Genomic DNA, 12,589 nt, shown 5'->3' on the forward strand with positions numbered 1-12,589 from the left:
TGGCACTACTGTGCCACTGGGGGACTGCTGTTGCTCTTTCTGCTCTACAGATGCTCCTTTTCCCCTCCATGCTACCTACTACCCTTCCTCTGCCCATCATTCCCTTTCTGCTGAGCAAAGGTGTGGTATCTCAAGCAAAGCCCATCCTGGCTGCTCAGCTCCCTCCCTAAAAACCTGCTCAGCCAGCTCCACTTCACTAAATCAGAGAAAAGAAATGGCTTCCTCAAAATTTTTTTTAATAATCTCTGGTATGTTTTCTGGAAATATTTACAGCAAAGTAACACATTAACACACTAGACATCAGACAGTAAGAAACTAATGGTAATGTTGTATAGCTGGACACATCACACACTGTCTTACATCAGCTAGTGCTTGATCCAACATTTAAATCTCTTGACTGTTCAGACCATCAAAATACCATGCACCTACACTCCAAGCTGATCATACATCAACCAAAATATGTGAGTGATGGCCTGACATCTGTCAGCATAGTAAGCCATGGAGTATTACACTGTATCTCTGCAAAGCTCCAGAAACACTGGCTGAAAGGTGCATTATTATGTAATACACCTTGCTTTTAAACTAGCTGGTGCATTTTAATACCTACATATACTGATGAGGACAAGTGATGCTATCACATTGGCATCAATGTTGACTGTTGTTGGTATCTTGGTGAGTTCTGAATGTTTTGTCTCTTTTTTTATGTCATTACATGCAATTTTTCAATATAATAGACCAGAATGGTTTTAAGTTTGACATTAATGAGAAACACTATTAATAGTGAGGCACCCAAAACCATTTTACAAGGAAGTTCCCTGCTCAAGGTCTGAAATAATAGATAGATATTCTGAAACAACATGCGAATGGATGTTACAGTTTATAGATGAGGCACTGCATGGACAGCTCTTTCAGCCCAAGATTTATAAGTTTTTGTTTGTACTTTCTGTCTCATGCCTTACCACTAAAAATAATTCTAAACTAAACACAAGGCATGAATATCTCAAAGCTTTGGGAAACTTTGCGTAAAGACCCTGACTTTGTGTCCATTATCTGGCTTTGTATTAGTTAACACATTTAGCTATCTACACTTAATTTAATGCCATGTTGCTTGCTCACCAGCCTTAAACAAAGATTGCACATCTCCCAGAGTTGTGTTTTTCTGGGAGAAAAAAATGTACAAAATATCTCCCTGTGTCAGAATGAACCTAGTCTGGGCTGTGCCCCACTGTATTAGTATGTTAGTATGACACAGGTAGCACTGAAATGTTGCATGAGATGGAGTAAAAGATTAGGGTCTTTATTGCAGCAGAGCAGTAAGCCATAGCTCCACTAAAAAAAATATAAATTCTTAAACACCTTGCCATGTCTATCTCTCAAAGTCTATTTTACCATCAGATTATCATAAAGTTTTCCAGAGTATTTTATTAAAATACATGTCATGATAAACAAAAGCCTCTTCAAAAGCCTCTTCATCTTTCTGCAAGTTAAAACTATTCTCTACAACCCCCTTCTTTTTAATATTTAAAGCTACATATACAGATGTATGTTACTATGCTCTTTCTACAGTACTGTCATTTTTCACAAAAATTATCTAAAAATTTCTTAGTGTAATGAAGTTTTCAAGATATGACCACATATCAGTATGATTACTTTTGATAAACTTCCTGATAGTACATCTTTAATGTATATTTCCAGAGCTTCCCTACAGTTTGATAAATGCATATTTAACTGTTTAAGTATAGTCACAAGAAAATAAACTGCACTTTAGAAGTGAAAACTAAATAAGTTCACAAATAACTGAATTTTCTAGGATTTGAGACTGAATGAATCAACATACGAAGTCTATGAAACTCTGGAAACAAACCTCTCACTAAATCACATAAAAGTATTTAATGCTGCTAGTATTTATAGCTGCTACTAATATATATCCACATATATGACTATGTACGCCTGTATATGTGTATATGAATCTGTATGTGTATACATATATATGTGTGTGTTTATTTATGCAACTGGATTAAGATACTTTTTATTTTAAGGGTTTTATTATCAGTCACTACCTCTACTTCAATGTTCCAGTTTCAAATTGCTTCAAGTAACCATGCCAGAACTGCAATAATATTGCATAATGAACAGTATTTTTAGTCTAGTGCACAGCTGCAGTTGCAATAAGAAATGCCATGTGCTTAGCCATGAGGAACTGTATCCTGATTAAAGCTAGGTACAAAGGTTACAATCATTGCATGCTTTTATCACATTTCCAGAATAAAAAAATCCTAAAAATAATCATAACAGTATTTTTAAATTCTCGGCTTCATTGCTAGACATTTATATGGTAGAGCAGTTGTACTGCATATTTGTCTTCATTGCAATTTTATTAGGTTAAGGAATATTAATTATACATAAATGACTATCAAACTTAATTCTGCATTAAATACTCAGTTTTTTAAAACTATCTAAATTTTCTATCGTCTCTCTCAGTCCTGCTATTAATGAATCAGAGAATGTGCAGAAACAGCTAAGCTATATTTAAAATACTTTGCTGTCTGAAGAACACGGCTCTGCTAGGTTTAGTTCACACAGTCAGATTTTCTAAATTATATATTAAAAAGGTAAGTATCAACCCTAAGTGGAAGTATTATTTTCCAGCTCTTTATTGTTAATTTTTTTTTCCTTTAGGATTGCCTGCAAATATTTTATACCCCACATCTCTTTCTAGCTCAGCGGTATTTTGTTCACAAAAGAGAAGACAAATGAATAGGAAAAGAAAAAAACAGAAAGTTACAGTTAAGGGACATAATGAATTGATTTTATGTATTTAGGAGGAAAATGTACAGTACCATAATTTCATGCATCCCTAATTCAAGGGGATTGTAAATATATGTATGTAGGCCAACCTGCTGTACAAAATGTTCTGTAGCAAAAGGAAGAGCTACTGAAAGGTTTGGAAAGGAGGTGACTGAGATTCACATTGCAAAGGTGGTTGGGCAAGGACCTTGAAGTGGTTAGAAATGCAGGGAGGAGAAACCCATGAAATCATGAGGTAAGTGATGATAAGGAAATCCAAGCTACAGGACTGAAAGTTCTCTTTTATTTTCTGCTAAGGTTAATTAATTTTACTTGCTGCTACTACACTCTTAAGGAGAGGCAAGGAGGAATCATCACTATTTTACCTCTTAATTCACAGTGATAGTGATATTGTGAGAATAAATAAAGGTGCTGAGCTGTGGCAATATAATGGCAGTGGGGAACATATAATTAAATAGGTAGACAGACTATCTCTATAATATTATTGTAAAAAACCTTAAATAAAACACATATTTTTGTTCAAATTAAATCTTCATTGGCCATTTGGGATTCCATCTCTCCATACCTAAGTGTGACCTATTAAGCCCATTGATTTCCACAGTGGTTTTTTATCCATCACACTCTAATGAAAGCCAAATACAATTTCAAGAGACTGTGCCAATCCAGTGCTAGCCCTGGGCCCCCACATCTTTGAAATTAGTTGTAAACAAATTTTTAAGACTTACGACGGTTCTTCAGACACCACCAATCCTTCTTCCAGCTCTTGAGCCTGCTTATACCATGGCAACTTTGCTTCCACGGGAAGTTTCTCTAGGGAACAAAGACAAACACATGAGACTAGGAACCATGCAGTAACACTGTTACATATGGCAGTCTCCCCTCTCTAGTCAAGCATCCCTGTGATGCACATGTGCCTTCTTCCACATGGAGACTAAACAAACAGAAGAAAGAGAGAGAAAGGAGAGCAGAAGCAAAAAGAAAAAACTCCTTCTGTGATTCATATTCCGTGGTTATTCATCACCTGGACTATATCACTTACAAGTTTATATTGCCAGGTAAGTTCACTGTCGCAGCTAGGAGGGCTACAAAGTTCTAAAGCCAAGGAGGCAAATCAAATAATTTTTCAGTCTATGCAACTGAAACTGTAGGCACTTTGGAAACTATTTTTTGGAGGGAATCTTGCCAAGTGTAGCAGGCCTTCATTGACACTGCACAGGGCAAAGCATATAGAATCTCCATGTTTATCCTTAAATTTTAGATCTTCAGAAGATTCATTAAGCTTGTTTTTAGTAGATTATGAAAAGGAAGAAAACCCTGATTTGATCAGTGATACCGTGGAAAAAACAGAGAAACCATGCTGCATTTCTTCCCTGCAGGATGTGTGCACAATGCAATGAGCTACTTTGCTCTGGAGAGCACAGGGCCATGCTTTCCCACTAGGAAAACTCTCATTTCAGGGGGCATCAAATTGGAGTATTGGAGCTGAAGGCAGTGGAGCTGTTTCATCTCTATAGGGGTATAAAGAGAGAGTAGATTTGACACTTCAGCTTGAGAAGGAGCTCTGCAGTTCAGCAAAACATTCTGGGCTAGGATTACAAGACAAAGCACAAATAAAAAGGGGTGAGGCTCATGCCACTGAGCAGAACCAGGTCCAGACCTGTTTGCCGCTCACAAATCATCTAAGCCTTTTGGGTTTGCACAATGCACAGATTTGTACTTGCCAGCAGGAGAAGATGAATGTAATTCAGAATAGTTGGGTGTTTTCTGTGACTGCTGGGCACAAGAGTGAACCTTTCATATATGGACATGAGATTTCTCATCTGTCACATGTATCATGGAGGAATAACAACATGAAACTTGATTTCACAGCTACTGCGACTTTAGTCTAGCATATTTTCTTGGGACAAGTTCTAAACAGGGGAAAAAAGGGACACTAATAGAGTTATGCCTCACAGAAATAACTTGCTGAGCTGTTACTCCAACATATTTATTAGTGCCATTTAAGGATGAATAGCTGCCAACACAGCTCTTAGTTTAATCTATATTTTACTGCATTTGTTATCCAAAATATGTAGGAGATGTTTCTATTTATATGTTCTACATCTTGTTTTATGAGTTTTGGAAATCCAGATCTTACATCTGTGATTTTTTCTTGGATGCAAGTGCTTGTAAAAAGTGAAAGTTCTTGTGTACCATAGCCTGTTATGTGACTTTTAAAATAACATTTCTTTTTCAGAAGTGTAGTTAATTACCATCTACACTGTAAAATGAGCTAGAGAATTAGAAATGTTGATGTTGTACAGTGCACTTTGACATGCATGAATAAAACACTCCTAACACAAGGTAGGGAGGATTTTTAACCTTTGGATATTAAAGTAGAATCTTTTCCTTTATAAAATGGTTCCAGTAAAAACATTTAAATCTTTTACTATACAGAAAGTTGTGTTGGATGAATACACTGGATTGGATGAATCAGTACTTAATCCAGGGATATCCTATATTTCCCCATTATTCATGTAGCATAAAGTGCCTCAGTGACTGAATAAACTAAAATGAAAAAAATTATATGAACTACTTGCATTCTATTTCTGTTTAACACCGTATTAAAAGAAAATGGAATTCTACATTTTTTTTGGTCTTGCTGCTTTGGTCATATTGGAAAATTGTTTCTCTGCTTTATGTTAATCCAGCTCCAGAAGGAAAAATTAGCCTAAGACTAGAACATTAAATAGAGGTGAATGTCTAACTCCAGCTTCATGAAATAAAAAGGATAAAATTCCAGTTCATAAGCAGAATAATTTGGATTGGAAAAGACCTCTGCATATCATCTGGTCCAGCTCTTTTCTGAAAGCATGATTCAGCCCTCAGGTACATGGATCTTCACACATTACCACTGGCATTATGGAGGGACAGTTGTGAGAGTGTAGTAGAACCAAGATGAGGAGTAAAATTAAACACAAGCAAAACAACACGCTTCATGTAGCACTTTATATCTCCTGGGAAAAAATGGAAAAAGAAAAAATTGCCTACAATCAGAAATTAATTTCGTATGTACTGCAAAGGGAAGCTCTGTTCTACCAGGGTAGGGATGCCACTCTGTTGCAAGGTTGTGCTTCCAGTAAACAAGTATGTACTTTGCTCCCAGACAAGTCCCATTGACCTATGCAGACAAAGTTTTTCCAGCTGGTCTTACACCTCTCTCAGGTTTCCTCATCAGAAGTTAGTTGTGGGTGGTTTGCAGCACCTGATGTTCTGCTTTCTTACTGCTTTTGCTTGCACCTTCTGCTGCAGACAGAGAGGATCTTGCTTCACCTGCGCTCTGAACACCATAAACCCCACAAGCCCCAGGCAACTGACTGAGCCAAAACCCACTGAATATTCATATGAGGGTCAGAGTCATGCTAACACAGTGACAGGGACCTTTTTTTTTCACCCTGGCAGGTGGACAAAGTGAGTTCATGTTGGCCAGCAAAACGGAGTGCAGACATACCCATTGCTTCCCAGAGGACCTGTGTCTGGGTTTCACCCCCCTGGTGGCTGGCAGACACAGGGAATTCTCATGGTCCCGGTAAACTGGAATCTTGCAACTTGGCAAGCATGCCCATCATTGGCCACTGAGTGCAGAAATTAAATTCCAAATTTCACTGTTCCATCTTGGATCATCATGAAGCCACGTGTCACTCTTTATTTCCCAAGGCTTCATAATAGGTGTTCTCAATGTGTATCAGGATAGCAATTAATTTTTTAAAATGAACTGATTTCTTTTTATGGTAGGGCTTAAGTTTCCAGTTTGGAGAAAGCAAGTTCACCTGCATTGCTGTAGCCCAGAAGTTTCCATGACTGCACAGGCACAGGGGCTGTATCAATAGAGCTGCATGTACAAACACACACATGCTCATATACCAGAGAAAAAAGCCAGATAACTGCGCCTGCTGCACGTGGCCACTGCCCTTTAATCTAATCCAGTCTCCAGGACTTTTTCCAACATTCTCTTTCTAGCATTCCGGTTCTAACAATGGCAGAAATATCTTTTCTTTTTCTGAACAAAATGCTGGGGATTTACCCCAGTTTTATTCTCTGTCTGAGGCCCAAGTCAAGAAACACTCCTTATAAACTGTGAATGCTTCTTGATATGAGCCACACTGAGTCCAATAAATTGTGTCCAACTGGGGAGCCTTCCTAATAAGAGGAACTTTATGTTGGGATATACGTAAGCCTATTTCATGCTCCACATTACGAACACCCTCTTTAAATTATTTATTATTATTTATCTAACATGCAGATTATTTATGTATTTATTTCTTGTTAAAATACATGTCAAATGTAGCCCAGACACAATAGGGCTATCTGCTTGACCAGTGAGGTCAAATCTGCTCACACCATGGTCAAATTTACTTTTATATTGCTTGGTCTGCTGGGACACAAATTAATAGTGAAAACTTCAGAGCTGATAAGAAAGAAGAAGGGGACAACATTCACACCAAGTTGCTAGCAGACAAACTGTGATAGGAATGGCAAGCCTTAAAGATGCAAATTCACGACTGAAGTCTCCATGGAAACAGCGCTACCTGCAACAAAATCAAAATGCTCTATGTGGAAGAGTTCTGAAAAAAATTTGTAAGACTCTTTCTGCCTCATTACCTTTGGGCTTGTAGCAAGGAGTTGGTACAATGCATTCTTCTTTTATGTGTGGCTTTGTTTTAGGACTACAACCTCCTGTGTGCATCCCCCTGTGATCAATGCAAAGGACCACACGGTATCTGAGCCCCTGTCCGCAGGTCACAGTGCACTGGGGTAAAAAAAGGGAAAAAAAAGGTGCATGTGATATAACATGAATGATAGATAAGAGGGAATATGCAATAGAAGTATGTGTACTTCAGAGAGCAAACCATGATGCAGAAACACACAACTCTGAAGGTATACTATTAATACTATTTGGTAGTTATGCATAAGGTATAAACTTGACAGTTCTTTGTCTTTTTTGCTCTGAAAATTTATGTGGTTTGGATCTTTTGCTGCTGAATTTTGCATACAGTGTCACTTGCAGCATTGGCTTCTTGGCTTGTGGCCATATATTCCATACTGGATGTACTCTGTAACACCCTGTCAGTTTCATCTGGAGCCACTCTGCTTTGCTTGGAAAAAGTATTAGCTTACGAGTTAATAGTGGTGACACTCAGCTATTTTGGAACATGGCACCAAACAGAATAGGAAATTGGGTTTTCTTCCCTTTGACACTTTTCCTAAATCTTTTTTCATTCATTTTTGGTAAAGTACATCAATTTTTTTCTGCTGAACAGATTGTTTCAGAAATGGTTGCATAGGAGAGGATCAAAACCACCAACCAGTGAGGAGTACTATGGATACTAACAATATTACTTTGCTCTTGGATAATGGCTTTCATCTGGAAATCATTAGATACTTCATAATTGGACAAGACCATCTCCCCTGTGGGTGAGCTAGCTTAGCTTCTAAAACCTGTTTTACCTCTTGAGAAACTGGGGCAGTGAGAAACTACAGTCAAGATTAAGTCTTCATGTACAAACTCAAACTACATTTTTACTTTTGTAGAAAGGAATTTTAAAGAATTACTTTCATGCAGAGGAAAAGGTGAGTCAGGAACAGACTACTGCAAGCATCAAAGAGCAGTCATTTATGGCTTCATGTATTTCAGGAAATTTATCAGCAGCTACTGATATTTAAGTTATGGCTGAAAAGCTGTAATGAAGTTACAGCATTACATGTTTCCTGGTTTTGTTTTGTGCATTTTGTTCATATTCCCAGTATATTTCTGGTAGGAGGTCACTTATTAATATTACAAATCAAATTTATTTTTCCATAATCTCCTTAATCATGTTAATCTTATTAATATGTCATTCCTGAATATCTATTTTGCAGTTAGGCAAATCACATAATTTAAGAGAGAAAGAAAGTAGTGCATGTTCTGATTTTCACAAGCTCACTAAACTATAATTTAAGACATATTCCAAGTGTGGTAAAAGAAACCAAACAAAACCAACAAAGCTAAATTGATTACCGGGGACCACTCCTGAGCAAGCCACTTTGGGCAGTCAAATATATTGCAAGGTTGGACAACAGGCATCTTTGGAGTATACATGCATTTCCATTCTTCCACAGGGCTGATATGCCCCTGAATGTCTTCTTCCACACACGAGACACTGCGGCTTTGAATACCTCCTCCACAGGATGAGGAACAGGCAGTCCACGGTGTACTTTCCCACCTGGGGAAAAAAAAAAACAAAAACAGAGAGGCATCAGGAAAAGGAACTCCTGCTGCTCCCACCCACATGCCCCAAGTGCACAAACTGTGACCTGCAGTAGTTTGGGTTTTTTTTTCCTGATTAATGTCAGTAAAAATTAATTATATGTATATTTTCATAAATGACCACCACAACAAAGCACTCTCACGGTTTCTGTCTTTATGTCACAGACTGGTAATGTAAAATCTCCTCTCTCCCACTAACCAAATAACTCATCACAGATACTCTTATTATTTTAAACTTCATCCTTTTATTTAATTGATGGGATTACTGTATCTTCACAATTTGAGGATTTCTGTTACTAATAACTGAAGCTCACTGTACTCAAGGACATACAGGGAAACAGCAGTGTTTCTTCCCAGGGAAACAACTGAGTTGAGAAGAAAAAAAAGAAAGAAGATGGGAGACAATTACCATAAAAAAACCAAGACTGAAATTATCTGATATGTTGCCACTGATGAATAAACCACGTGGGCCTTGTTTCCTTACAGTTGAGGCACTGAGAGGAACTGAGAAACCATCTTTTCTCTACAGTTGCCATTTGAGAATATAATGAGAAATCCATAGAACAGTCTGTATGTTCTGAACAGGTATGCTTACTTAGGAGAATAATAGCTTTTAAAAGTGATGCATATACAATAATACATGTGTTGTTTTATATGTCCTTATGGCTGTCCATAAAAAATAGTCTATTATTTACTTTCTTATATTCAAGCTATCCTCAGAGACGATCCTGGGCCATTTTCATGATCCAGTGTGGCTATTCCTGTACAATCCTGTGCATGCCTGATGATATAAGTGTATAGGTTTTATCTACGAGGAAACATTTCACTATTTTTCATTTTTCTGCAGTAAAATGTTGATCAGGAAATTAAAAATAATGTTTGAAAAAGTAATTTTGGTCATAAGCCTTGATATTTTGATTTTTTGCAGAAAAAAAAGAAAACAAAGCCATGCCACCTTTTAGCCTTCTTCGGGCAAGAAGGAAAATGGTGAAAGGTCAGGATTTTTTTCTCCCAGTTAAAACAAAGGAAATATTTTTATTAAGTAGCAATTACCAGAGCACTGAGGTTGTTAAAACCACCTGGAAAATGCTTGTTGTTCTCTCTGATTTTTCATCATATCAACCCATCTTTTTCTCACCAGGTGCAGTTCATATAAGCAATACTCACACCTGGCTCCTGTCTGAAAGTGACATAAAACTCAACATGAAATGGCTTGTGTTAATAGATGTTCATGAATGGGGAAACCACTGATTAATACTACAACTTATCACTAAGTGGTGAAAAAATGTTTACAGCTTGCCATATCCATCACTGAGTGGTCAGCATATACCACATAATTATCAAGCATGTAATTTTAGCTATGCTTTTAGATAAAATGTGTTACCTGTGGGCTTCTGCTGAACAAGTTTCCCAGCACACAGCTAAGGTTTCTCACTACTACAAATCTAAATGAAGAGGTCTCAGGCTGAAACTTGTGAACAGCAGGAGCTGCTGCAGCCAAACTGACCCAAATTTTCCTAGGCATAAAAGAGATGTGGCACCTTGGAGTCTATAGGGATTTCCTTGGAGTCTATAGGACAAGTTTCCAGATGCCTTAGGCAGCCTCAGCAATACCAAGTAAGTTAAATATAGACAATCAGTTTGGTCCTCAGGCTTTGTACAAGTGCAAGAAAGAAAGGTGAAGCTTCTTTGTTGCACAGCTCTTAAAGCAGTTGGTAAAATCTCCTTTTGAGCTACAAAGGGTACAACACTGAGACAGAATTTGTGAAAGGAGCTAGTGGTGCATTAAATATAAGAACTGTACTCGTTGAACCATACCGTTTCCTCTTCATGATAAAATTCAAGGCCGAGGAGTTGCAGGAGAGAAAGATTGTGAAGATGTGTTCTTCTTTTCTTCTGGGGTGTTTATTACTCTTCCTTTCCCTGGTATAAAGTGCCATTCTTGTACAGGTAATGTAATCAGGGCCTCTCTGGTTTGGTTATGTTTGGTTGTGGGGTTTTTTTGTTTTGTTTTGTTTTTATTTTTTGGTGTGGGGTTGTTTTTTTTTTTGTTCTTTTGGTTGTTTTTTTTGTATTTGTCTTTTTACTGTTTGGGTTTTTGTTTCCTAACCTCTGCAGGTTCAGAGGAAAGATATTTTTCATCCCTTTGACTTGGTCCTGTCCCATGCCAGCTTTGTGGTCTGCTCAGTTTCTGCTGCCTCTGAGGTTTGGAGAGAAGAGATGTGGCTGTGCCTTCTGTTTCAGTGAGAGAGGAAGACCTGAGTCATGTTCATGGGTTCAAAGGTGTACATGTGGGAGCTGGGGAGAGGGAGAAGAGGGGAAGCAGACACAAAACAGCAGAAGGAAGAAGAAGGGCAGGAGTCCCAGCCAGCAGTTGCAGCCTGAGCAATTGATGGGGGGGATTAAATGAGAGCGGTGGGCTGGGAGACTGGATGTAAAGGGACTCTTATGGGGTGAGACCATAATCCAGAACAGCTTGAGGAACAGTCTCAGCCTTTTGATCACTTTTAGGGAATGACTTTTTCTTCTTTTTTTCAGTGATACTGAAAGACAAATACCTCTGGGCCTTTTGATCCTTTATTTTGGATTTTCTTCAGCACTAAAAAGGCCATTGTCTGGCTGCCAGCTCAGGATACTGTTTCCTTAAATACAGAATACAGTCCCTGCACTGTATTGCAGGGACTGTAGTGCTGAATCATTCCCTGATACAAAATTTTTCTCTGTCTTTTGTCAGTGTACATTCCCTTTGCACACAATTGAAATGCAGTCTGTTTTATTCAAAGCTAGAGTGTTAATCCTTATATTAGTAATCTACTAATCTAGTAATTACTAACAGAAATTGAATTTGTGAGGTTGAGGTATGTATGTGAATTTTTTTTACAAAGAAAAGTGTCTTCCAGAAAAGTGGAATTAGACACAGGGATACATTTTATAAGTATATCTCAGGAATATTTGGTGATAATGACTGTATGTGTATAACACCTTTAGCTAGAAAGAGAAAATCCTAACCCAAGTGACTGAGATCATTGATAAAGGATGTCAACATGAGTGGTAGCTTGGCAAGCAACATGAATGGTAGCTTGCAATGCTTGAGAAGTAAGGTGGGCTTCTTGTCTTCTCATCCACAATTTGGGATGAGTCCATTTGAATGTGTTGAACATGAATGCACTGTGCTTGCACACTGATTCTGAAAGCTCCCTACGTAAGGCCCCACCATGGTTCAATGGATGTTATTTCCTCACCAGGCTGAGACAAACAAGTTGCGTAGGGTTTTTAAATTTTGATTTCATACCCCATGACTCTATAAATTTATGGAGAGGGAAACACAGCACAATACTACTGCATGCCCAGACAGTGTTTCAAAACCAAGAGGTTATTATCCTTCAGCTACCATTTTATCAGTACCAGTCTTATTAACTGCTTTTAAGAGTAATTACTCATACAATTACTCTTACATTAGACATTTTAATTGTCATAATTAATAATTCAAATAAG

At 37.8% G+C, this 12,589-nt stretch overlaps 1 protein-coding gene across 1 annotated transcript in view; it reads right to left on the minus strand.

Annotated features, from left to right (window-relative positions):
• ADAMTSL1 (ADAMTS like 1) overlaps nucleotides 1-12,589 on the minus strand; it is a 301,999-nt gene that overhangs the window by 73,295 nt on the left and 216,115 nt on the right. Inside the window, exons 12-14 of the mRNA XM_030467596.1 lie at nucleotides 8,846-9,050; nucleotides 7,450-7,597; nucleotides 3,534-3,618 (exon numbers count right to left, since the gene is read on the minus strand). Of these exons, the coding sequence (XP_030323456.1) occupies nucleotides 3,534-3,618; nucleotides 7,450-7,597; nucleotides 8,846-9,050 (438 nt within the window). The remainder of the gene's footprint in view (nucleotides 1-3,533; nucleotides 3,619-7,449; nucleotides 7,598-8,845; nucleotides 9,051-12,589) is intronic.

Source organism: Calypte anna, chromosome Z, assembly GCF_003957555.1.
Source record: "Calypte anna isolate BGI_N300 chromosome Z, bCalAnn1_v1.p, whole genome shotgun sequence".
In the NCBI taxonomy this organism is placed as follows: Eukaryota; Metazoa; Chordata; class Aves; order Apodiformes; family Trochilidae; genus Calypte; species Calypte anna.